This window comes from Haliotis asinina, chromosome 15, assembly GCF_037392515.1.
Source record: "Haliotis asinina isolate JCU_RB_2024 chromosome 15, JCU_Hal_asi_v2, whole genome shotgun sequence".
Lineage (NCBI taxonomy): Eukaryota > Metazoa > Mollusca > Gastropoda > Lepetellida > Haliotidae > Haliotis > Haliotis asinina.
Window position 1 is genome coordinate 27,384,309 of NC_090294.1, and position 25,122 is coordinate 27,409,430.

Below are 25,122 nucleotides of genomic sequence, written 5' to 3' on the forward strand. Positions count from 1 at the left end.
CAGTCCTCAGAAGTATACCTATCGAGGAAATGAGAAAAGATTTGATGTGTTCCAACTCACTGTAACTACACTTCGAATACTGCATCCTTGGACAGGACCTAGTTTCTGTTTTCCATGAAGACTGTGTATGCATCTTCAGAGCTCTAACGAATCCGGGTATTTTGTCATGACCAAGTTACCGAATCTAAATACATTATGCACATACGTTGCCTTACCCTGACGTCTCTTGCCTCTAGCATAAGGCAAGTGAGGCTTGATGTAGATATGAGGAGTTTTCCTGTTTCATGAGTTCGGTTTTGCGCCGCACTCGGCAAAATTCAAGCTGTGAATGGTCCACTGATTAACAGCATGAGCATCGATCTATGCAACTGGGATACGATGACATTTGTCATCCAAGTCAGCGAGCCAGGCCACATGATCCCGTTACAGTTCGTTTGAATCGAAACTCGAAAACTAATAAACATGTAATACTCAGTGAAACGCTTCATAGGAGGAGGAGGAGTGCAGAGGAAGGGACAGCAAGGTGTACGTGAAAGGAAGAAGACTGCACAACACGGGTTATTGAATCAGTTACTTGCTTCTCGAATACCTGGCTGCCCCTTTCTGTGTAAATTAGTTTTCGGGTTATACTGCAATTCACCGGTCTAGCCTAACGTACTGTAGTCGCCTCTACGACAAGCTTTCAATTGGTTACTGTAGATTAACTTTAAAAAAAAAACAATGTGCAGCCAAAGCTTGAACACAATCGACCAGAGATTTGAACCCACGTTGATAAATTCCTGGTAAATGTAAGGGAGGTAAATAACTCAGTCATCAACCCCGACTTAATAGGGAGAAGATATGATATTATACGTGAAGAAACTGTACAAATAGCACAAAAATGCATGCCTCCTTTTCAGTGAAGCTGTCATTAGAATGAACTAGTACACAACCATGTATACAGTCTTGTCAAATCGTTCTTCGCCGGCTTCCGGTTCGACTGAGTGAATGAACAGGGGAGTTAAATCTAACTATAAACTTCCACCAAAATTATGTTTAGACTCACTTAAAGCACTCACTATATGTTATAAGTGTGTATGTGCTTACAATGAAAATGAATTCCCTCCGATAATTCGGGGAAAACAACTGCAGGCTTTATGCAGATGAACAGCACATAGATCATGCACCAAATTGCTTTAAAACGTAGATATCGTCCATGTGAACAGCTTCGTTTTGGTGTAAAGTTTTGATAAGAATTTGCCAGCTTTCACTGATATTCATCATTTACTGACAATTAAACTCGTGACAGTTAACAATCTTTTCAATGTTACTAATTTGTTTTTCATTTCACCAGTTCGTGTGTAAACAGTACCTTTAAACAGACATGATGGAATAGTTTGCAAACCTAACACACCTAACAATTAGCCTTTTGACACCTCGTTAATGGGTCTTGATTTAATCAACTCCTGTGTAGAGTTAAGAACAGAGCAGAATAACAAAGAATTTTATTGGTGATAATTATTTTATTCGCAATGCATTTGGAAAGTGTTCCTAGTGTTCCACCAATTCCACGGAATTGTGCCATTCTTGCACACTTTCCGTCTGAGATAGCGATAGCCATTCACCTTATCGGCCCCATGCTTTCTTCCATCCAGGACCCGCCCTTTCTCTTCCACAGTGAGCATAAGTGTAACAAGGAATTCAGCTTCAAATCTATACATACTCTAAATAAAACATTCTTCTCTTCTTAACCACTTCTCATCCTCAGTGCCTAAATGATCCTAATTGTCGCAGTAGCAAAATAGTCACCACCTTAGTGACGAGACCTAATTGATCGTAATTGGTCACACCAGTTGTCCCATTTCTGGCAGTCTGTTATGCATTGGACTATGCAGGTGTTGCACCTCACTGCCAAAATTGGGAAGTTACCGATACCCAGCATACTTGCTGAATCACACGTCCGCCATATGGAATACTTGCGGAGTTACCCCCCTTGCTTCATTCAGCCACTACGCTACCCTCCGGCGCAGCGGAACTCTGGGTAGGAGAGTGCCGCTACGCAAGATGTTCTTTGAGGAATAAATGTTACGACAATTCTGACAATAACTACGGCAAATATTACGAATTATCTCCAACAGTGGAATGGTAAACTTAGGCTGAAGGGTATTTCTTTTATTTTTGATTTAATATTCTTGTTCCTTCACACCGGTCAACCGGAGGCCGGTGTAAGATTGAAAACATACCCACGTTGAAAGGTACTTTTCAACATTGAATTATTACCCGAACTCACTTTTCAACGCCAGTGGAATAATCATCCGGCTGCTATTGAAAATTAACCCGGGTCACCTGTTTTAAAGATACCTTCGCTGAATGACAAGTATATGTACATCACCTTCACTTGAATTTTCAATGTTTAAAATGTGTTGGTGACTATATTTTGCGGAAATAATAATTAAATATGTGGTTGGAAAGTTGAGTTTACTGCCCTGGGAGGAAATGGGGGTCTACTTGTGATGGTGCCGATATTTTATTTTGATATGAACACTAAGGGGTACCGTCCTAGACCAGGCAATCAAAGTGTCGTAACACAAGCCTGTACAGTCCTAGACCAGGCAATAAAAGTGTCATAACACAAGCCTGTACAGTCCTAGACCAGGCAATCAAAGTGTCATAACACAAGCCTGCACAGACCTAGACCAGGCAATCAAAGTGTCATAACACAAGCCTGCACAGTCCTAAACCAGGCAACCCATGCGTCATAACACAAACCTGTACTGTCCTAAACCAGGCAACCCATGTGTCATAACACAAACCTGTACAGTCCTAAACCAGGCAACCCATGGGTCATAACACAAACCTGTACAGTCCTAAACCAGGCAACCCATGTGTCATAACACAAAACTGTACAGTCCTAGATAAGGCAATATGTGTGTCATAACACAAACCTGTACAGTCCTAGACCAGACAACCTGTGTTGTAACACAAACCTGTACAATCCTACATAAGGCCATGTGTCATAACACAAAACTGTACAGTCCTAAACCAGGCAACCCATGTGTCATAACACAAACCTGTACAGTCCTAAACCAGGCAACCCATGTCATAACACAAACCTGTACAGTCCTAGATAACGCAACCTATGTGTCATAACACATGCCTGTACAGTGCTAGACCAGGCAACCAGTGTGTAATAACACATAGTATTGGCCATGTAACTTGATCATATGTGAGTTAGATTCACTGTGCCTTTTTTTCAGTATTCCACAATATCACAGCAGGGTGACACAAGAAATGGGCTTCAAACACTGAACCCATGCGGGGTATTGAACCCGAGCACCGCTTTAACCAGTAGGCTACCACTCGTGATAAGTAATAAGAACAAGAATGTCATTAACATGAATGATGACAAAGTATAATGTTCAAGAGTTGAAGTAAGCTTTATTGCAGCAAGACTGCTATATAAGATAATCTAAATCAGACAAAATTATGTTCATCCAATTACAGTGTTAATCTGCCTCAGATAATCTGGGACAGCCAAGTCAGCCTAGCACCAGCTTACACAGAGGAAAAGAAGAAAATGGAAATACCGAAGAGGAACATATTTTTCTACAGAAACTGAAAATAAACGTTTGCAGTTCAGAAATGCTTGTAAGCCTCGAACATTCTCCTCACCAATTGTCATTCCTTTTCTCAAAAATCAAAATCATGATGTTCCTCACCAATATTTCCATATGAGCATAAGTACAGTACCATGTGGTTACCACACAACACGATGTCCCCCCTAACATTCTTTCAAGCATAAGCTTCATAAGTAAAATTAGAAAAAGCTGGTATCAAAAATTAAAATAACACAAGTAAATAAAGAATTCAACAATACTGATGCTCTTTGTTCGTTCCAATCAAAGCAAACAAGAAAATCAGATGACAATCAGATCAGAAATTGAAGATGGAATTTTTATGTTTATTGAGATAAAATACAGATGACAATTAAATTGCACCAAAATGTCATGAACGAAAAATGAAAGTGCAAGTTACAAAGTCACACCTGCTAAAAAGCCATGAAAATCATGTGTACATCATAATAACCCTTAAAATGTCATCACACGATTAGTGGAAAGCTAGATATTCTGATACAAATCCATACTAATTGGATCATAATTTGAACTCTTAAAAATCCGTAAAGCAATGCGAAGAATTCCCTGAAAGAAACACTTTTAGATAATTATGCGGTATATCTGACTGTACTGTAAGCAAAATGGTATAAACTATATGCTAATGTAACACATACAGGCTTTTTTATGGAGGGTACCTGGAAATGGAGGGTATATTAATGCAGTTTTATTCATTTGAGTGCATAGGCAAAGGAAATACATGTGAAAATTTGTTGAAAGACGTAGCTTCTGAAAGATCTGAAAAATGACAATAAATCTTACACAAATACCATAACAAGTTACTTACCTATCAATAATCTTAGTCAACTGAACAATAAGTTCAAATCTAACATTTCGAAATAATTAGTTGCTTTCCCACATGGAAAATAAAAAACGCCAGTATATAAATAATTATATACATTAACCAGAAACAAAATTACATCGTGGTCTGTCATTGACAATAATGGAATTATCTCCCCCCTACCTGTGCCATGAACCAATGAAATAGACGGCAAGGCTTCACTTAATTTGCTGCCATAGCAACCCAACACAGAGAAATAAATGCATTAAAGATACAGAGTTTTCAACAAGCAAAGTCCGACAGTATCACAATGCACTACATTTACAGGAGTAACAATATACATTGGTTATCTAAGGCAGTATTGCTTAAAAACATTAGCATACATGGGGATAACTATGTTCTATCAAAAGAGAAAACTAAACGTTGTACTCCAGGAGGGTGTTGTAGCTGGAGGAGTCGCCGCCGTAGTTGGCGTTCAGGGTGATCTTGGTACCTGTGCCATAATATGGAGCCACCTCGACGGTCCCAGCCCATTCATCACCAGCAAGCCTCTCCAGGAGTGTCCACTTCTCTCCGCTGACAATCGCAACAGCTTCAGCTTTAGGGATGACAACACGGAAGTTGACAGTTGGAGGAAGCTGGGAAATGCTGACCGTCTGTCCAGAAGATGTTGTCGTGGTTGGGATGATGCCAGGTTCATTCATGAAGCAGCCCTCCTTCCACTGAGCGTACTGTTTCGGGAACGGGAACACGGCTTGTGTCAGCTTCTGGCAGTTAATCAGGTAGTTGTAGACTCCAGGCAGCTGCTGGGATTTGTCAGTGGCTGGGATGGCGTAGAGCTGCAGCTTGTAGAACCCAGTTTGGGGAAGGTTGACAATGAAGGTTACCATCGAGCCCTTGGTGTGGGAGAACACGTACTCAGGGTGATCTTTCTCGGTTTCACAGCAGATGAGATTTGCTGTTACACGCAAGACGTTCTCTGACTTGATGGTAATCGTGACTGTGTTGCATTCTAAGTGGATAACAGGGTCATTGTGACTTGCTGTGCACAGACCATACTCGGAGAACTTCGGCTGTGCTCCAAGATACCCTGGAGGAAGTTTGGGCAGTGGTGTTGCTTTGACATCTTCATGGCACTGGATCAGATACTGTGCGATGTGGTACAGCGTCGAGCCTTCAGCTGCAGGGTCATTAGCATAGATCTCAAGGCCATACTCTCCCCTCATTGGTGCAGTGACGTTGAAGAAAGCAGTCTTCCCAACTACACGGTTGATAATATAACCTTCCAGCTCAGAATCATCCATGTGACAATGCTTCAACTTGCCCATAAACTGCATGTTCTTCGGGATACGGATCTGGAGTTCAACCTTTCCATCTCTTGTCACCATTGTTGCGGAATTCTGGTACGTGGTGAGACCATATCGGTAGAAGGCTGACCCCTGACCCCAGGTTAGATAAGAGCATGGTGGGAAGGGTTCGAATGCGGGTTTTGGTGTTTCTTCCTGAACAATCTTGTATTCGCAGACCTGAGCATACACATTCTCCTTGTTTTCTGGGATGTCCTCCTTGGCGTAGATGTACAGTATGTATGACCCCTTCTCTGGCAGACGAAGTTTGAATGATGCTATTCCACCTGTTGATTCCTGCATACCGTATCTACTGAGCTTCATCCCACGCAGGTCTTCCTCCCCATCTTCGGTGGATATCGTGAAGTTGAAGGCGACAGCCATCTTGTGGGCAGGATACCTCAACCTGATGTTAATTTCTCCTCTGCTGTAGATGACTGCTGTTCTGTTTGTGACGAACTCAAGACCATATTTGAAGAACTGGGGTTTCATGTGGGGCATATTCTCAAACTCCTCTAGGTTGACAGGGCGTTCTAACAACTGCCATTTGGGATCATCAGGAAAGTGAGTATAGATAAGCTGGTGGGGATCAGGCAAGAAGAAATATTCGTCAAGTTGGTAATGGAATTCTTCGGATGCTGCCTGCTTGCCGATGATTCTTCTTGCAGCCCAATGAGCATCAATCAGACACCACGTTCCGTAGATGTACACAGCGTTCCAGGAGTGCTGGTTGCTGCCAGGCTCAAACTTCTGTCCAGGACGATAGTCAGCGCCTTTAGCATAACCACTGATGATCTTGGAATGGAGACCAGCATAGCTGAAAAGTAGAGAATAATAATCAACACTATGATTATTGCTATATATGATACAAATAGACTTTCTCACAAGATACATGGTAATATTGATTCTTAATCTTTTTTCCCACAGAAACTGTCCACTTTTAGCATCTGCTGGGAGAACATTCTTCCCTTTAGTATTTTAGCTGTTTCATCCAAGGATGGGACACAGAATCCCAAAGAGATTGAGATGCAAGTTTATGTATCACAGTTTACTATTTAGCATCCCACACTGTAATAGGTAATGACAATAGCAGTCCTGGACAATTATTGTGGACATACATTGAAATATCAAATATATTTTCTAAAAGCCAACTAGCTAAAGGAACCTGTTGGTTTTTCTGGATGCAAAGTTCATGAATGAATACCTCTCAGAAAAAGTGGTTCAGAACATGCAAACAGATAGATTAAATGTTGTGCGGTCCATGAGGGTAAATCTCTACTGTGACACGTACTTGCACATGGTGTCGAACACCATAGCATATGTTGTCTTGCCAGTCTTGAGGCCCATCAGCACCTCCTCTGGGCTGCCCTTCTCAACATTGTCGAAATTCATCTCTTTCAGGTTCTTGGTGGCCAACCAACGGAAAATAACTCTGCAAAACAATCAGGAACATCTACTGTCACAGACAACTCTACACTTAAGCATTGTTAAAATATGTCAATGTTCTTATCAAATGTAACAATATTGAATGACATTTCCAATACAATTAATCAGTAGATTCCTTGAGTATAGTCACTTGTTTCCCACAAAACAGCTGTCTATACTGGGTGTGCATTATACACGCCATGAGTTTTTGAAACTTTCTTTTTCACAAAACATTACCGTACAGACATAACACCAGGGACACCATGTCAACAAATTTGTACTGAAATGAGTAAGTGTGGTTAGTTTTACGTTTCACTCAACAATATTCCAGCTATATGATAGCAAACTGTAATTATTCGAGTCTGGACTTGACAATCCAGAGATCAACAACATCAGCACCAAGCGATCATTGTAAGATCGCTTTGCACAAGTGAGCCCTGAACATAAAATGTCAGCTGTTCAGATTCTGTATGTTAAAATATAACAGGTGAACTCACCTGACTTTCTCAATTTCATTGGTGATATTTTTGGAGTAGATCAAATCCCAAACCAGGTCCCTAAAGCTGTTGTGGTCACTCTTTGAAACCTGTTGACAAAACATGCATGGAAATTAGAAGGGAGTGAGTGAGTTCAGTTTTATGCCGCACTCAGCAATATTCAAGCTGTATGGTGGCAGTCTGTAAATAATCGTGTCTGGACCAGACAATCCAGTGATCAACAACATCACCATCCATCTGTACAATTGGGAACCAATGACATGTGTCAACCAAGTCAACGAGCCTGATCACCAGATCCTGTTAGTCACCTCTTACAACAACCATAGTCGCCTTTTAGGGCAAGCACAGGTTGCTGAAGGCCGATTCTACCCTGGGAAATTAGGACAAGACAAGACACAAACAAGAATACAAACAAGCTAAAGACCAGGTTAATTTCCTATTTGCATTTTATACCTTTCTATCTGATACTAGCTAATAATTTCTTGCTGCACATTGAATAATGGGGTGCCACAACAAGGATTGGGAGAGGGTACTTTGACAAAAGGCCATTTTCAGAATTATTCGCCATTTTCTGACGTTGGAATGGGCCACTGCCCTTGTATCAGTAGTAAACATTAAAATTTCAATGGGCTATACTTTATTCTAATGAGCAGAATGGCCTATGGCCCTACCTTTCCCAATCACTGCCACAATCACTGTGAGCAAAAGCTCTTTCTATGCCAATATACTGTTTTGCCCGGTACATTCAATCAATACGGGCTCACTAGGTCATAATTCTTACTCAGGATTGAACAGGACTACAATCATAGTTAAACCAAAATGAAATACTAGAAATGGTATTTCTAGTTCAAGAACACTCTGTAACATTTGTTGTGCAGTGTCCTTAACTCTAAAGTTCAGGGATTTTTTAACTTTGAAGATCAATATTTACACAACTACAGTTAGGTATAGCATTGCAATATGTCTCAGAAACATCTAAATTGGTTTAAACGAACGGAACTAGGAAAAATGGTTGCTACTTGCCTGAATAGCGTGGTCATCAAGTGTTTCCAGGACCTGTCTGTCAATGACCTCGAGACTGGGTTTCTGCTGGATGGGGGCTGGCAGGGGATCTGGGGTCTGGCTGTCCTGTCGGATGGGGACCAACTTGAACTGCTTGTCTGTCTGAGGGGGCTGCTGACCCACGGATCGCTTCTGAACCTGGAACAATAACACTGGAACAGTAAGCATCTGTACAGGGCACGTCTAGAACATTCACATAGCAGTATTTGTACCTACCTCGATATCTCCTGGGTAGATGTTCCGATAACTCTCCAATATACCCAGGATGCAGCTATGGCTAAGCCCAATAATGAACGTATACCTTGGAGATTACCGCTTCCAGAACATTTACAATAGTGTAAGCATGAAAGAATTTTGACAGAGCAGTATTTGTACAAGGCACTGCTAGATCATAGCACCCAAGCTGAAACATATCCACTGCTTATGACAATCCCCAGCATGTTGTCAATACTTGCAGTTGCAACGGATATCAAAGTCGCTAATGAGTGTGGACTGATACTGCTGTTAGAAACATTCCTGCAACCGTCAAAGGGTACTACTGAAACTGATTTGATCCCATTTTTGTTAAAAGCCCCATACATCCCCAGTCACATGATACTGAATGGCCGATATCAGACACTATTTTGTTTGTTCTATTTGTTGCTTAAAATCCCTTTCACTGTAAGCCATCAAAATAATTACTACAGTCTGTATATAATAAAGCCTATACAGACAATCAGGTCATTGAGATTAGATTATAAGCATCCATTACACAGATTGTATACGATGACATGCATGACTAGTCAATCCTGCTAGTCAGCTCCAACAAGAAGTCATATCAGTGAACAAAGACGGATCTGTAACAACCAACTGGAACCCTAACCTTCACTAATCATGGACAAATCAAACGTCCTGTATTCAGTCTTACCTGGAGTGGTCTGCTTTGAGGAATGTTGGAGACCTGTGCCTTCTGGCTCTGTGGTGTCGGTGCAGCAGTCCCCAGCACGGGGTTGTAGCTGACCTGACCTTGACCTCCGGGGTACGACTGGTTGTTGAAGATTGCCTGCTGGCGGCTGTCGGGGACAGTGCCGTAGAGATACTGCTGCTGAAGCAGCTCGGGAGGAGGTGGTGGAAGGTTGGAGGGGTCGAAGTCGCTTCCATCGAGATTCATCTGCTGCACCCCCTGGGACAACTGTAAGAGACGACAAAGGTCATGAAATGATTCTGAGCGAGTTAGTTTTACGCCGTTTTCAGCAACAACATTGCTAATTATACCATATAGGAATGTAGCTTAAATCAGATTGCCCCACTTGTCTCGAGGCAGCCTCAGTGAGTGAGTGAATATGGTTCTACGCTGCCATCAGCAATATTCCAGCATCGGGTGGGATACCAGAAACAGGCTTCACACATTGAGGGAAATCGAACCCAGGTCTTTGGAGTGATAAGCAAACGCTTTAACCACTACACTAGACAAATGCCCTGCAAGTCAGCATAAAAAAGCTAGGTTCAAGATAACCAATAGTTGCCTGGTAAAGGATCCAAGTCATCCAGATACATTAACCCACAACCACATTCCACTGTGTGAACACCTGACCCCAGACTACCTAACAGAAAAACTGAGGTCAACACTACATGTTTTACTGGGTAAACATGTCATCCTATTGTCAAATGCAAAAGAAAATCATAAAACTGAGACTGTTATGTGCTCATCGAAGATCAACACAAAAGGACACAAACATATGTGCTGACTTTGAGGCACATCCAGCATAAGCACCATAAAGTATAAACCACAAAACTGAGCCGGACTAGTTCAGCATTAACTTTGACCACTTTGTCTGCTCAGTGTCAACTGACAAACAGAACACTTGACTAGCCTACTGTCAATAATAACTTCTAAACCAGCCTTGTGACTATTTTAACATGTGTAATAGCCTAGTGCCAAAGTTAACATTTAGACTGGTCTAGTGCCATTCTAGGAGAATATAATTCATTACAATATGTGCCCTCATTGACAGATTTTGTTGAAACACCTTCAAAATTAAGGATGGTGGCATTCATTGGCTGCTGTTTTAACAATCAGATCCCAGTGTCAGTGACCTTATCATTATTCTTATCATAACGTTCACAATAATTAGATGAAAGATCAGTCATCATCATCATCATCATCATCATCATCATCATCATTTATAAAAGAATACTACCTATTTTGCAGTGTAAGCCAAGGTGGTCACCCCTTCAGTTGTGATCTGATGAGAGTTGTAAGTTATTTCTCAGTGACAGGTTAGAGAACTTGATCACAGTTTTATATGCTACTCACACACAGTGCCATTGTATCAAGTTGTATTCATTGTACACAGTGTATGTTATCTGAACTAATTCTTCTCCAGGTTTTCCTGGTGTTCTGGACAAGTTATGAAACAGGTGCCCGCTTGGTTTAACTATTGAGATACAGGCCCTTGATACATCGTGTCAGCTTTGTTTGTCAATGTCCTGCTATTAACAACTTGACTGCATTTCATCTTGTCAGTGTGAAATGTCTGACACTTCAAATGTCACACAGTGCTTATATATCGGTCACTTTACTGTTTGATAACCCTTTTGCATTTGAAACTGGAAAACTTTTCTTGCAAGTCCATCACTAATTTTGAAGTAATTAATGTTTCTTAATATCATGAACCCAGATGCACAGTGGGAAAGATTTATGATGTGCTGGTCAGTGAGGTGACCATTAGGGGTGATTGTTAGGGGTAGATGCTGACTGGTTACAATAGCATGATAAGATAAAGTATGGTATGTCGGTGGGATAAAGCTAACTGCAGGGCAGAAGGAATTTGTCTGTGTCAGTAGGGCAAGAATGAAGAGGTAGGTATGCGCTAGGTAGCGTAAGGAAATGTAAGGTGGCTGGGTGATGCTGTTGGTGAAATACATAAGTTGCTGAGTATCAGTAAGGGACAACATGTCCACCAAAACTCAGCACAAACATCAAATACAATTCACACACACAAACTTAATTAATATGTTCACCTTCCTCAAAATTTACCAAGATTTACAAACACACTGTGTCTTAATTTACCTCCTCTGCCATGATTCCAGCGTCCATCTAGTGTGGTACATTTTCTACACTACATTATATAAGGCAAGCTGTTGTGTTGTCAACACTCAGAACCAATCAATCATCAGCTGTTGCTTAGTCTTGTGTTTGGAAAATTGGAAAATACCAGGACTGCTCGTCTTGTTAATATATTACGACAATAAATTCAGGAATCTATTGCAAAAAGACACTTGAATACACTTGTCATCAATCATCTTTTTCAAAAAATGACCTTAGAGTGCATAGTAAGCCTCTTCAAAATTATCACTCCTTAAAATCTTCAGTATGTGTCTACTTTCAAATATTCTTATGAAAGGCCATCTGAATGAACATTCATTTATTGTAATAAAATTTGTATTAGCGTTATACATTCAAGAAAATCACACTATCAGTGTTTGGTGAAAGTCGTTCTACCTATTATAATTTGAATATCCAAAGGACAACGAAGAATGATTGCAAAATGAAAAGCCTAAGCTTTTATTAATTTTCTAGGTCAGCTTGAGTGCACATGCAAATTTTCCTTTCAATCTACATCTTCAGTTAATCAATAAACTATTCTCACCTTCTCCATTCTATTGTCCTGCTGCATTCTTGACAAACTGACAAATTTCTCCCTTACTCTGCAGAAAACTAGGCGCAGCCCAGCTCATTCCCGTTTTATGTACATATCAATTGATGTTTCATATCTCAACACAGATAGTGTATCCATGTCCGCTTATATAGAACAAACATCTGACCACACTTGAGATTGAGGTGAAGCACTATCCAAACACAATCTGCTTTCATGTGTGTCCACCACATTCAAACTAGACTCGTAAATACCAACACATATTTCTAGGTCAAATGAAATACACACTCAGTATCATCAACCTGTGTCATTTTCGTTATGACCTGAGACAAGCAGGTAATATTTTCCTATCTTTCTGTTTAAACAGTCCAAGCGTTTACAAATTTCTGCATCACCAGAAAAGAATTTGAAGATAAAAGTGGCCGAATGATCAAAATGTCTGTTTTTCATGCATGAGTGAGCTCATTGACAGGTCTTAAGAATTCCTACCTGTTAAGTTAAGTTAAAATTTAATGCTTTTAACATTGTTTAGCAGGGATTGCGGAGGTTTCAATTCTGAAAAGATCCTCAGATATAATGCTTTCTTTTCAGAAATATGCTTACTCGGGAGTTGATCCTGCAGAACCCAGCAAGGGACCACCTGTGAATATTTGCGGGTGTGGGAAACAGCACAATAGACATTTTGTGACTACATTTTTTATCATTACTTCATAGATTGAAATACAAATTCCAAACCATCCAGTAAATCCATCTTTCTAAAATCAAATTATTTTTTCTTTACTTTCATGAACAAACTGTATGATTTTTTACAAATCCTGGGCCCAAGTAAAAGACAGATCACTCATTAGTAGTGAAGAGTTACAAGTCTGAAGATGAGTGAATAAGTGAGCGACTTTCCTATGCCTTTAACAATATTCCAGCAATATTGTGGTTGTGGACACCATAAATAGGCTTCAAACATTATACCCATATGGAGAAATGAACCCAAGTTTTTGGCATGATGAGCAAATGCTTTAACCACAAGGCCACCACCCCATGACCCACCTGAAGACAGACATTGACATAAATCATGTCTATTTTAATTAATTTAGCAAACCAAATAGTTGGTATACAGTGACTTTTAGAGATATATCCAGGATCTTAAAATTATCTTGTTCAAAATCAGAATTTTTAAAAAGTTCCAATTTCTAAAATTCACAGCTATATTAACACTGAATGTTCAGAGTGTCTTCAAAGCAAAAGTGATTAACTTAGCACGCCATGATCAAGACATCTTCCTTTACAGATATTGTTATCCGTGAAAAACAAAGCTAACCCTAGAGAGCATAAAATTATTTAGCAAGATACTTTTTATTCTTTCTCACCATGAATTTGAAAATCTGTCATTCAAATTTGGATTTAAAAAGACATTTGCTACAGACATTGACAGCCTGAGATACAAACACCAATACATCCTCAATGATCAAATCTGAGTTAACAGTAACACAGTGAATCGGGACCATCTCTGACTATATAACACCTGCTAAAAACAATACCTCAAACCAGCATGTGACAAAATCAGTAAAAGGGAGGTAACTCTGCTTTAATAGTAGGAAAGACCTTTGAAGTTGACAAAAGAACAAGCGTGCTCACAGACACACATGCAGATACATATCAGTTTTTGTTATTTGCACAATCAGTAGAGATGGGCAAAGAAGAAGCGGCCTATTCTGTCTCACACTGTGAACCACGTTATTTCACCTCCCTGCAATGTTAAAGGCCTAAATGAATCAAGTCTGGTTTCCCTCATTTCAGAATCTTCCATCTAACTAGGTCTCCTTTTCAATATAAATGGGTTTATTTGTTAATATCAAAATTACATATGTTCAGAAACTAAGTGTTAGTCCACTAATACACATATCTGATTCAGCTGTCAAAACTGTTGGCTTCATCTTGTTTCAAGTTCTGTATGTTGTTTGCCACACACAGCAATGTACCAGCCACATGACAGAGACTTGTAAATAACTGAGCTTTGACCAGACAATCCACTTATTTACCTTCTGAGCAACTAGGATATGACATGCAGTCAGGGAGTGAGTGAGCTGGGTTTTACACCACTCTTAACAATATTCCAGTAATATCAAGGTAGGGGACACCTGAAATGCGCTTCACGTATTGTATTTATGTAGGGAATCGAACCAGGGTATAAATAAATCTACTCAACTGGGGTACAGAGACATGTGTCAACCAAGTCAGTGAGTCTGAGAGTCTGACCATCTTATCTTGTTAGCCACCTCTTTCTACAAGCATGGGTTGCTGAAGACCAATTCTTAACCCGATCCCTCATAAGTCTCACATCCTCAGGTATATGGATATCAACGTAAGTTTACGGAAACTGAAAATGTTTATAACCTGACACTAAGTATATCTCTGCAGTCATGATCAAGCCTCTCTGTCCTTACCACAGTCCCTGATTATCAAAGAAATGTGAGACACCTAATTACAATTGTGAAAGACATCAGATAGTAATATTGGAGAGATGTGTCCATTTTCAACAGAAGAAGAATTTTTTAGCAAGTTTCCACATTTCTTTTTGACCATGTTTATTTCTTTGAAGATGTAGGTAAGTACAGACATAAGTTTAACAATCAGCACGTTTGTGTCATTGTTCAAGTCAAACAGCATGTTACGATTAAGGCATCTACCATGAAACTGTCCATTTATTTTGTTTATTTTCTAAACAATGCTTGAAAATATTACAAGGCATTTGAGAAAGAAACCGGATATTTGCACACCTCTGAAACAAGTTGGAATTTTTTACATTTCCATACAAAAATCTTTGTAACATAATATCAAAAACCTATAGTGAAATGCAACAGCTGTTGTCAGTCTATTTAACGCTATCTGTCATGTACATAGAAGACACAGGGTACGATTTGTGTACCTTCTTGTAAGTTCAATACACTTTAAACACAAACGTAACTTCAGTTCATTAATATGATTTTATCAAATATGCCTTGATAAGATCAATCTTCTGAAATAAGAATTAAGCCAAAAGGATACTTGCATTGAACACCATTTGTGAGACATAACGAGGTGAAGACGCCATTGTGGAGACTCTGTATTCAGATACACCAATCCTTGACAATCCTTCACACTTGGGATAGTCTGTGTGATCAGACCTTAGTCTGTGTGATCAGACCATGTTGACAAAGAATCCTTGTAAAATATGACATCAAATAGAGGACACAAAGCTTCCTGTTTAGCACAGCACCCCTTAATGACACATATAGAATCTTCTTTTTCAGACAACAGACCAGTCTATTGTTTCTTAAAGGGGTGATTACATTGGTGTGAAAGTATGTTCCACAAACACTGGAATTTGAAATCAACAAAACTGTCAACAGCTGAAATGGAGCACTTTGAGTTCATAATCTCTTCCTCTCACAGTAAATGGCATTTCCGTGTTCAAGTTAACTTCCTGTGCTATGGCTGGTCTCATTTCAAGTAAACTTCTGCCTAATGAAACCATGCTCAAGCTCTCTATGCATAGTCATGCATTCAGACTTATTATATATGGTTTCATATTCCATAATGTATAAATTTAACAAAAAAGACTTTTTCAACCTTCACCTTTGCTTTCACATCCTTATATTTAAAGGTGTACTATGCATAAAATCTATTAAAGATGTGTGTACCTATTTGTTTAAGTAAAATGAATTGACATGTAACATGAACTAAAATATTTATCGAAATCATCATGAAACTGTACATTATAGTCTGGTATTTGCACTGGGATCCATTTACACCTAAAATGCAGGAAACAAAATAACTTGCCTGTTTCCTATAATGTTTTGGCAATGAGATTTGTTAAACTGAAACAATTTCAAGACGAATTATTTTTATTCCTATTATGACACAAACAATAAATGATAGAATTTTTTTATTAAAAAAGAAATTGTGATGTTGGCTACCAGGATGCTTTTGAAGGAGTGCAGACAATGGAAGTGATTAGGGTCCGCTTGTGTGGGTTATTCTCTCTCAGAGCATCAGCCTTGCTAAAAACAGTGACAGCCATGTCCTATCACCATTAAACAAGTCATCACTTTATAATTTTTTAACTTTAGATTTTACACAAACCAATACAACACAGCTTCAAAAGTTTATGAGAGTCGGGTTGGGACAGTCTAAAAATATGATGTTCTACATAGTAAAACATTTTTTGAGACAAAACTTATTTTGTTTGCTGTGATATTGCTACATCAGCATAGTCCAGAAATATGGTGGTATAAAACTTTGAGTGACATTTTCATGATGACAAATCAAAATAAAAGAACATTGAGGCTTTGTTGTGGAAGATTCAAACAGCTGATTCTGATACAGCAACAAAGGTATGTAACTATTAACAAACATTAATTACCCCCTTGAAAACTGGGCTAACCATCTACTTGATCAAGACTGCATAAAAAGAAACGTTTCTCTGGCAAGTTTTTTCTGTAATGTGAGGAGGAAAGTAGGGCCTAGATTTTTTAAGCTCTTTTCGTGCTAAGAAAGTCGGAAGTTAATGTTACTGTAAGGCACTTATGACTATCTCAGCGCTGAGAGAAATTCGAAAGTCTAGGCCTAGTACTTTTGATTCAATTCTTTCCCATAAAAAATGATGAGAATGGACCTTTCAGATTTTTTTTCTGAGAATACCAACAAACACAGAGCTGGACGCTTCCCATATTCTGCTTGATGTGTTGAATGAACCTCTTTTGAATCAGTACATGTGATATTTGCATTAAACTCGTATTTAGCAGTATTCCAGTTATATGGTGGTGGTCTGTAAATAATGCAGTCTTGACCTCTTGACCAGTGATTTTTTAAGCTCTTTTCATGCTAAGAAAGTCGTAAGTTAATGTTACTGTAAGGCACTTATGACTATCTCTGCACTGAGAGAAATTCGAAAGTCTAGGCCTAGTACTTTTGATTCAATTCTTTCCCATAAAAAATGATGAGAATGGACCTTTCAAAATTTTTTTCTGAGAATACCAACAAACACAGAGCTGGACGCTTCCCATATTCTGCTTGATGTGTTGAATGAACCTCTTTTGAATCAGTACATGTGATAGTTGCATTAAACTTGTATTTAGCAGTATTCCAGTTATATGGTGGTGGTCTGTAAATAATGCAGTCTTGACCTCTTGACCAGTGATCAACAACATGAGCATCAACCTATGCAGCTGGGATGCGACAACTTGTGTCAACCAAGTCAGGGAACCTGACCACCTGATATCTTTAGCGGATTTTACCACAACCATGGACTACTGAAGACCAAATCTAATCAAATATTGACCAAACAATCAATTGATGGGCATCAGTAAAGACACAATAACTGAGAAGGCGATCCTTCAACAGCTTTCTTCTGGATCTTCGGACTTTGGCTATCACATTAATATGTTACCATTATTATCTGCTTTCAACAGTACTAAATTCTCACACCTATTGCAACATTTTGATAACCATGACACTTTTGATCCACTAAATGTGATACTATAAGCTCAAACCTAATTTTCACCTCCCTGGGAGCATAACAGAAGAAAGTGTTCAAAGAGGGCCAGCCTAGATTGAACTTTCTCCAACCATGTCTTTGCTTGGCGAGTGGTCTTATTACCTGACTGGAAATACCACCATTTCATCATTCTTAACACTGCAGCTCAGAAAATATTGAAAAGATCAGACTTCACAATATGTGCCAAGGTGACCTCTGCACCCATGCACCTCATGCACCAAGAACAAATACAAACATCACTTCACCTTCCTGCCTTCCGAGGTTGTACAAACATGCATACAGGAAAGAAGACTACTAAACTACACATATGAAAGTATGACAACACTCACCCCTGCGTAATCTGGGTTATATCCTTGTCCGTCCAAAGTTCCTTGTCCGCCTCCAAAGTAGCGCGCTTTGTCTGGGGATTCTTGGTAGAATGCATTGTTCTGCTCTGCAGGGTCAGCGTAGTGGACGTAGTACTGGCAGATGTGGGTGTATGTGTCACCATCTTTGTTGGGATCATTGCCATACACCTCAATACCATACTCGCCTTTGGATGGGAGGTCAGCTGTCACTAGAATCTTGTCGCCTTGGTCGTCATCTCGGATACAGGGTTCAAGGTCTTCTTCACGAACTCCGTTCTTCCTCAGTTTGGCCAAAAGGAAAGCTGGGCGGGTCTTCTTAAATTCCAGGTTCACCCTGCCATCAGTTGTGGGGATGATGCCCTGGGGAGGAGTGGCAACTATGCCAAGCTGGTCAACAGCAACACCTGGACCCCAGCAGCTGTCGGAGCAGTTTGGAAGGGGCTTTGCATCACTGGAAGCAGAGTCGGCGATGACCTTGTACTCAGCTGAAGCAGTGAAGACGTTCTTGACGCCAAGCTCCCCAGTCAGGAGTTGAGCAAAGATTGTGAAGTAATACTGGCCCGATTTGGGAGCCCTGAAGATGAAGGTGGTTGTCTGGTTCTTGCCATGCTCCTGGAGGGCGAAGTTCTTCAGCTTCTGGCCTTGGTAAGTCTCATCGTTGGAATCAGAAAAGACGATCTTGTAGGTGAAGTTGGTAGGTTTCGAGAAGCCAACCGTGATAGCAATTTTCCCCTTCTTTGTCTGGACTACACCAACATGGTGAGAGATGAAGAACATCCCACATTTGAAGAAGTAGGACTTGACAAGTGGCAGGTTCTCAAAGTCCTGCAGGACAATGGGGGCAGTTAGCAACTGCCATTCAGACTTGTGAGCCCAGTGGCTGTAGATAAGCTGCTCGGGGTCAGTCAGGAAGTAGAAGTCATCGTACTCATAGACCTGAAAGCACGTCAGAATGTCTCTGTATAGTGATTCAGAAGGACATAACATGGCCCTGAACAATACTTAGGTCATATCACCGTTAGGAATCGAACTGGTCAATCAAACCTTTGGTAATGGGAAGAATGCATTAACTTTTACACAATAATATAGCAATAACATAGGACACCACAAGTGGGGTATTGAACCCAGGGCTAGGGTCAGCTTTAACCACCAGGCTATAGCTTTTTGTAAAAGTAGGGGTGCACACTTCAGATCATGCAAGTTTCAGGACAAAAGGGAGGGTACACACCCCAACCCCAACCCTGGATCCACCTATGACACTATCCCATCACCCCCTACCATACAGACTTGTTAAGTTGTGCAGGCCTCAAATTTACAATGCCTGAATTATCTCCCTTTGACCATAACTCCGCCTCCTTTATTAACGATGAAGTATAAAGCAATCAATTCACAAACTTCTTTGCAGCATGGCATGACTGAGTTTCCAAACTTACCAGATTTTCTGGAGCATTCTTTTCCGAGGTGAGGTACCTTGTAGCCCAGTGGGAGTCAACTAGGTACCAGTTGCCATCGATGAGGATTCCGTTCCAGCTGTGGTTGTAGTCGTTGCCCTTGAATTTATCGCCGGGACGGTAGTCAAGGCCCTTCGCATAACCAGTCAATACAACAGACTGCACGCCAGAGAACCTTAAAGAGACCATGGTCAAAGATTTTCACATATATGGACACAGCACTGCATAGTGGGCATACCTTTTTAAGGAATATATGGTAAATATCACACCAAATGCTCAAACAGATCAGTTTGCAATAAATTCACATTACTGACTTATGTATCTCAGTTAACCAAAGGCATCGGAGAGTTACTTCCCTTCACCTGATGAAATCTGAATACATATTAATTCAATTCAGAAACTGACAAAATAATACATGCATGTTCTTTATCCAAGCATCTTGATGTAGGTTAAAGAAATAGTGATTTCCATGTCAAGACTTCTGCCAATCTTACAGTTCTTGATTATCAACCCCTGAGCCAAACTGAGAGAGTGACTCAAATTTTAACAGTATTTTTGTTACCTCACTGTTGTGCCATACTGTTATCTGCAAGCTTTAGCTGTGCCCTAACAAACAAGAATACATCACTCAGAGACATTCCTCACCTGCACATAGTCTCAAAGATCCTGGCATAGGTCCCTTGCTTGTTCTTGAAAGACAGAATGACTTCTTCAGGGCTCCCGGCACGGACATTCTCACGGAAGGTGATTGTGTACATGTTCTTGGAGGTCATCCAACGGAAAATAACTCTGAAGAAGGAATCACAAGTACAGTTATAGCTATGTATCCCACAAATCAACAAGTCATTATCATGTGGTTGAAGGATAGGAGGATAGTAATGAAGGAACTGGATGTAGTATAGACTAATGTTTAATCTCTGAATATTTACTATTTAGTCAGAAACAAGCAAATAACGCAGTCCATGGGTCGGCAGATGGTAAAACATGGTTTGGGTCTGTGGGACAGACTGGACATAGTTGACACTGACCTGGCCTTGTCAAGGTCAGAGTGGAAGTTCTGGCTGTAGACCAGGTGCCAGATGAGGTCCAGAAAGTTGTCATGATCCTGCTGGGCAACCTGTACACAAAAACACTCTCATACAGTCATACTCAGCATTGGAAAAATATTACAAAAAGGGTCAACCTGCACACAAAAACACTCTCATACAGTCATACTCAGCATTGGAAAAATATTACAAAAAGGGTCAACCTGCACACAAAAACACTCTCATACAGTCATACTCAGCATTGGAAAAATATTACAAAAAGGGTCAACCTGCACACAAAAACACTCTCATACAGTCATACTCAGCATTGGAAAAATATTACAAAAAGGGTCAACCTGCACACAAAAACACTCTCATACAGTCATACTCAGCATTGGAAAAATATTACAAAAAGGGTCAACCTGCACACAAAAACACTCTCATACAGTCATACTCAGCATTGGAAAAATATTACAAAAAGGGTCAACCTGCACACAAAAACACTCTCATACAGTCATACTCAGCATTGGAAAAATATTACAAAAAGGGTCAACCTGCACACAAAAACACTCTCATACAGTCATACTCAGCATTGGAAAAATATTACAAAAAGGGTCTACCTGCACACAAAAACACTCTCATACAGTCATACTCAGCATTGGAAAAATATTACAAAAAGGGTCAACCTGCACACAAAAACACTCTCATACAGTCATACTCAGCATTGGAAAAATATTACAAAAAGGGTCAACCTGCACACAAAAACACTCTCATACAGTCATACTCAGCATTGGAAAAATATTACAAAAAGGGTCAACCTGCACACAAAAACACTCTCATACAGTCATACTCAGCATTGGAAAAATATTACAAAAAGGGTCAACCTGCACACAAAAACACTCTCATACAGTCATACTCAGCATTGGAAAAATATTACAAAAAGGGTCAACCTGCACACAAAAACACTCTCATACAGTCATACTCAGCATTGGAAAAATATTACAAAAAGGGTCAACCTGCACACAAAAACACTCTCATACAGTCATACTCAGCATTGGAAAAATATTACAAAAAGGGTCAACCTGCACACAAAAACACTCTCATACAGTCATACTCAGCATTGGAAAAATATTACAAAAAGGGTCAACCTGTCAAGTATCTGTGTTTAGTTACTTGTATATTTAATCATATGAATTCAAATATGTTTGGATAAAAAGGGGACATAGTCCAAACATGATGCGGTGGGGTGGGGTGAGGGGTCTTGGGGGCTGAAAGAGGGTTTTTTTTTTTTTTGTCAACATTATTTCTCTATGTCATGTTCATGCACACTTGCGTGAAAGCTGTGTCTTGGCAATACTATGCTGCTAGCCCAGAGATACCATGTCATAATTTCATAGGGCAACTCTTCTCAGTCTCAATAACTGACTAGGAGGTATCATGTCTTACCAGATAACACAGCTGGGATCTTCTGCATATTATAATTAAAATAGCAAATCTAATCAGTTAAGCTGTAAGGTAATCAGAGTCTTCTCCTGTCATGTCTATTACCTGTGACTACTGTAACGCATGCCGTTTGTTTGGTTACCTACTTTAACTGACATAGGACTGTTCCAGGCAAAAATATATGCCACAAGTATTTTAATTATCATAAAGGGAACCCTATGAATTGTGTAGTAAGGCTTGGTAGATGGCAGTCACCATATTCCAGTTGCCATAAATTGATAACACTGGATTGTCTGGTCCCGATAAGATTATTTACAGTGACTTTAAATTGCGAGTTGTACCCATGTGCGGAATCGAACTCATGTCTTTGGGGTAACAAGCGAAAGCTTTAACCACTAGGGTACCCTATCGCTCCCTGATCATTGAGACTACTGTCAGTTAGCTGGAATATTGCAAACTGCTGCATCAAACAACTTGCACAAACTACAGAATGTACCCATCCTACCTCTGTTTATGGCTCGTTAGAGGAAACCTCATGCATGACTAACACTACTTCCGCATAAACGTATGCTATACAGAAGGGTATGCTGACGATTTGGAGGCTTGCTTGTGTGGGATTGTGTTATGGAAGGGATGTGCTTGCTGGAAAAATGTTGTTAAATATGATCCAAGAAGTTTTTTAGGCTTTTGAAGGTAAAGGCTTTTCTTGGGACACACCTTTTTCTCTCTATCATCAAAAGGCAAAGGTGATGGGGTACCATTATTAGCTTGTAAAAACAAATTACTAAAACTAACTCCTCATCGCCATGAGTCTAATAATGACAAATTAATGCCCACAACAAAATGATTGTTTGAAACAATTAAACTGAGTTTAAACCATTCAGCAAACACACAAGGCATTATCCTAAAGATCACGTGTGGTCAGAGAGATATGGTACGTGAGTACTTACAGGCTAAATAGCTTGTGGATTTGTATGGTATAGCAGGGATTGGGAAAGGCAGGGGCCATGGGCCATTTTGCACATTAGATAAAAAAATTGGCCTGTTCATATTTTGAAGTTTACTATTGATACAAGGGCAGTGGTCCATTCTAAATTCGGAAAATGACTAATAATCCTGAAAATGACCCATTGTCAAAGTTCTCTATCTCAATCATTGGTACAGATAATCATATTCCATTATTTCGTATTTGTAACTACAAAAGACAAAACTTCTTTAAATCAGTTTTTAGATTATACGCTAAGTTTTAAGTTGCAACTTCTCTGGCAAATACTATCCCTGTAAGATCAAATAAAAAACATAATCAGACTTTTTACATGAAGTTAAAAATGGTTATGAATAAAAAACATTTCTGTGTTATCATTTCCCAATAATACCTCATTACATCCATATAATCAAATATAGATTTTTCTTTACTTCTGAAAATACTTGAAATGATGCAATCTAGAAGTCCCATAAGCCATAACACTAAATCTCCCTCTAATTGTCCAACCTACTGCTCTGCCATAGGAAGCCTAGATGTGGAACACTGAGTTGCATCTGAAGGTTACCTGAATAGCATGGTTGTCGATCTGAAAGAACTGCTGTACATCTCTGTAAAGATCAAACTTCCGGTAGCGGGACCGACATGGCGGAGGAGGCTGGTACTGCTGGTTGCGAACATCCAGCGGTTGGAAATTGGGGGGAGCTTTGATCTGCATGATCCCTGCCTACTCACGGCTGAAAATAAGAACATTTGGATTAAATGGTGGTGAAAGTTTGAAACTGTACAAATATAAATATAGTGGACTGATTCAAAGGTTGTATTGATGGGTACCAGGTGGGATGAACTATGTTTATGAGAGCCTGAATGGATTGTAGCATTTGTTGATGTTTACGTGATATTTCATAGAGAGTTGTCTTAAACAATGAACTAACCAACCAAGATATCAGTTATTCAACAATGCTCTCAGGGTCACACACCAAATCATAGCCAGGAATTAATTCTTTCCAGTAATCTAGCAGCCTAGTAACATTCCCAAACATGATTCCATTCGACTGCCATTACACCATAATCACAATGACCAATTTAGTCCAACATCACAAACTTCAGATGAACACTGTTCCACAAGCATGACTCACATTTGAATTTCATCATTAACAGGTAAATAATGTCAGACCACTTCTTGCAAAGTGTGAAACTCGCCAGCAGATGGCACCAACTATGAACAATCAGAAGATCAGGCTTTTGTGTAGAAATCAAACATTTGTTACTGCATCAAGACTTCAAGTCACAGTTAAACCTTTCCTTTCAAAACGTTTCTTCTTTAATGATCAATTGGGTCACTACTTATGCCGGTTGGGGCAGCTGGGTAGCATAGTGGTTCATGCATTCGCTCATCAAGCAGAAAATCTGGGTTTGATTCCCCACATGGGTACAATATGTGAAGCCCATTTTTTATGTCCCTTGCTGTGATATATTGTCGGAATATTGGTAAAAGCAGTGCAGAACCATATTTGGTCAGTCACTGACTCACACATGCACGTCTCATTTCAAATTTTTTTATTTCAAATGTTCTGTGCTACTTCAAAATTTATCTTGATTTCAACTTGTATTTTCAGATAAATCTTGTTAAGATTACATTTCACTGTCATTAGTGATCATACTGACACAATTATTCCTCTAAAACCAGCATATGTCATTTCCCAAATTTAAGTAAATTAAATTCATCTTGACAGCCCACATGAATTTTGTAAACTCTCTAAAGAAACATCACAAAGTGCAATAATAAAAGCCAAGAAACCTAAAAGTGAGTGAATATGGTTTTAGCAATATTTCAACAACTTCATGGTAAGGGATACCAAAAATCAGCTTCACACATTGCACCCATGTTAGGAATTGAACCTGTCTTCAGCTTGACGAACCAACATGTTAACGATTAGTC

At 39.6% G+C, this 25,122-nt stretch overlaps 1 protein-coding gene across 1 annotated transcript in view; it reads right to left on the bottom strand.

Moving 5' to 3' along the window:
- Positions 1–3,397: 3,397 nt before the first annotated feature.
- LOC137266331 (uncharacterized) overlaps positions 3,398–25,122 on the bottom strand; it is a 58,857-nt gene continuing 37,132 nt past the window's right edge. The window contains exons 2-11 of the mRNA XM_067801817.1: positions 23,749–23,917; positions 20,759–20,847; positions 20,376–20,519; positions 19,713–19,905; positions 18,262–19,215; positions 9,669–9,932; positions 8,723–8,899; positions 7,700–7,788; positions 7,069–7,209; positions 3,398–6,594 (exon numbers count right to left, since the gene is read on the bottom strand). Of these exons, the coding sequence (XP_067657918.1) occupies positions 4,848–6,594; positions 7,069–7,209; positions 7,700–7,788; positions 8,723–8,899; positions 9,669–9,932; positions 18,262–19,215; positions 19,713–19,905; positions 20,376–20,519; positions 20,759–20,847; positions 23,749–23,898 (3,948 nt within the window). The 5' untranslated portion in view covers positions 23,899–23,917 and the 3' untranslated portion in view covers positions 3,398–4,847. The remainder of the gene's footprint in view (positions 6,595–7,068; positions 7,210–7,699; positions 7,789–8,722; positions 8,900–9,668; positions 9,933–18,261; positions 19,216–19,712; positions 19,906–20,375; positions 20,520–20,758; positions 20,848–23,748; positions 23,918–25,122) is intronic.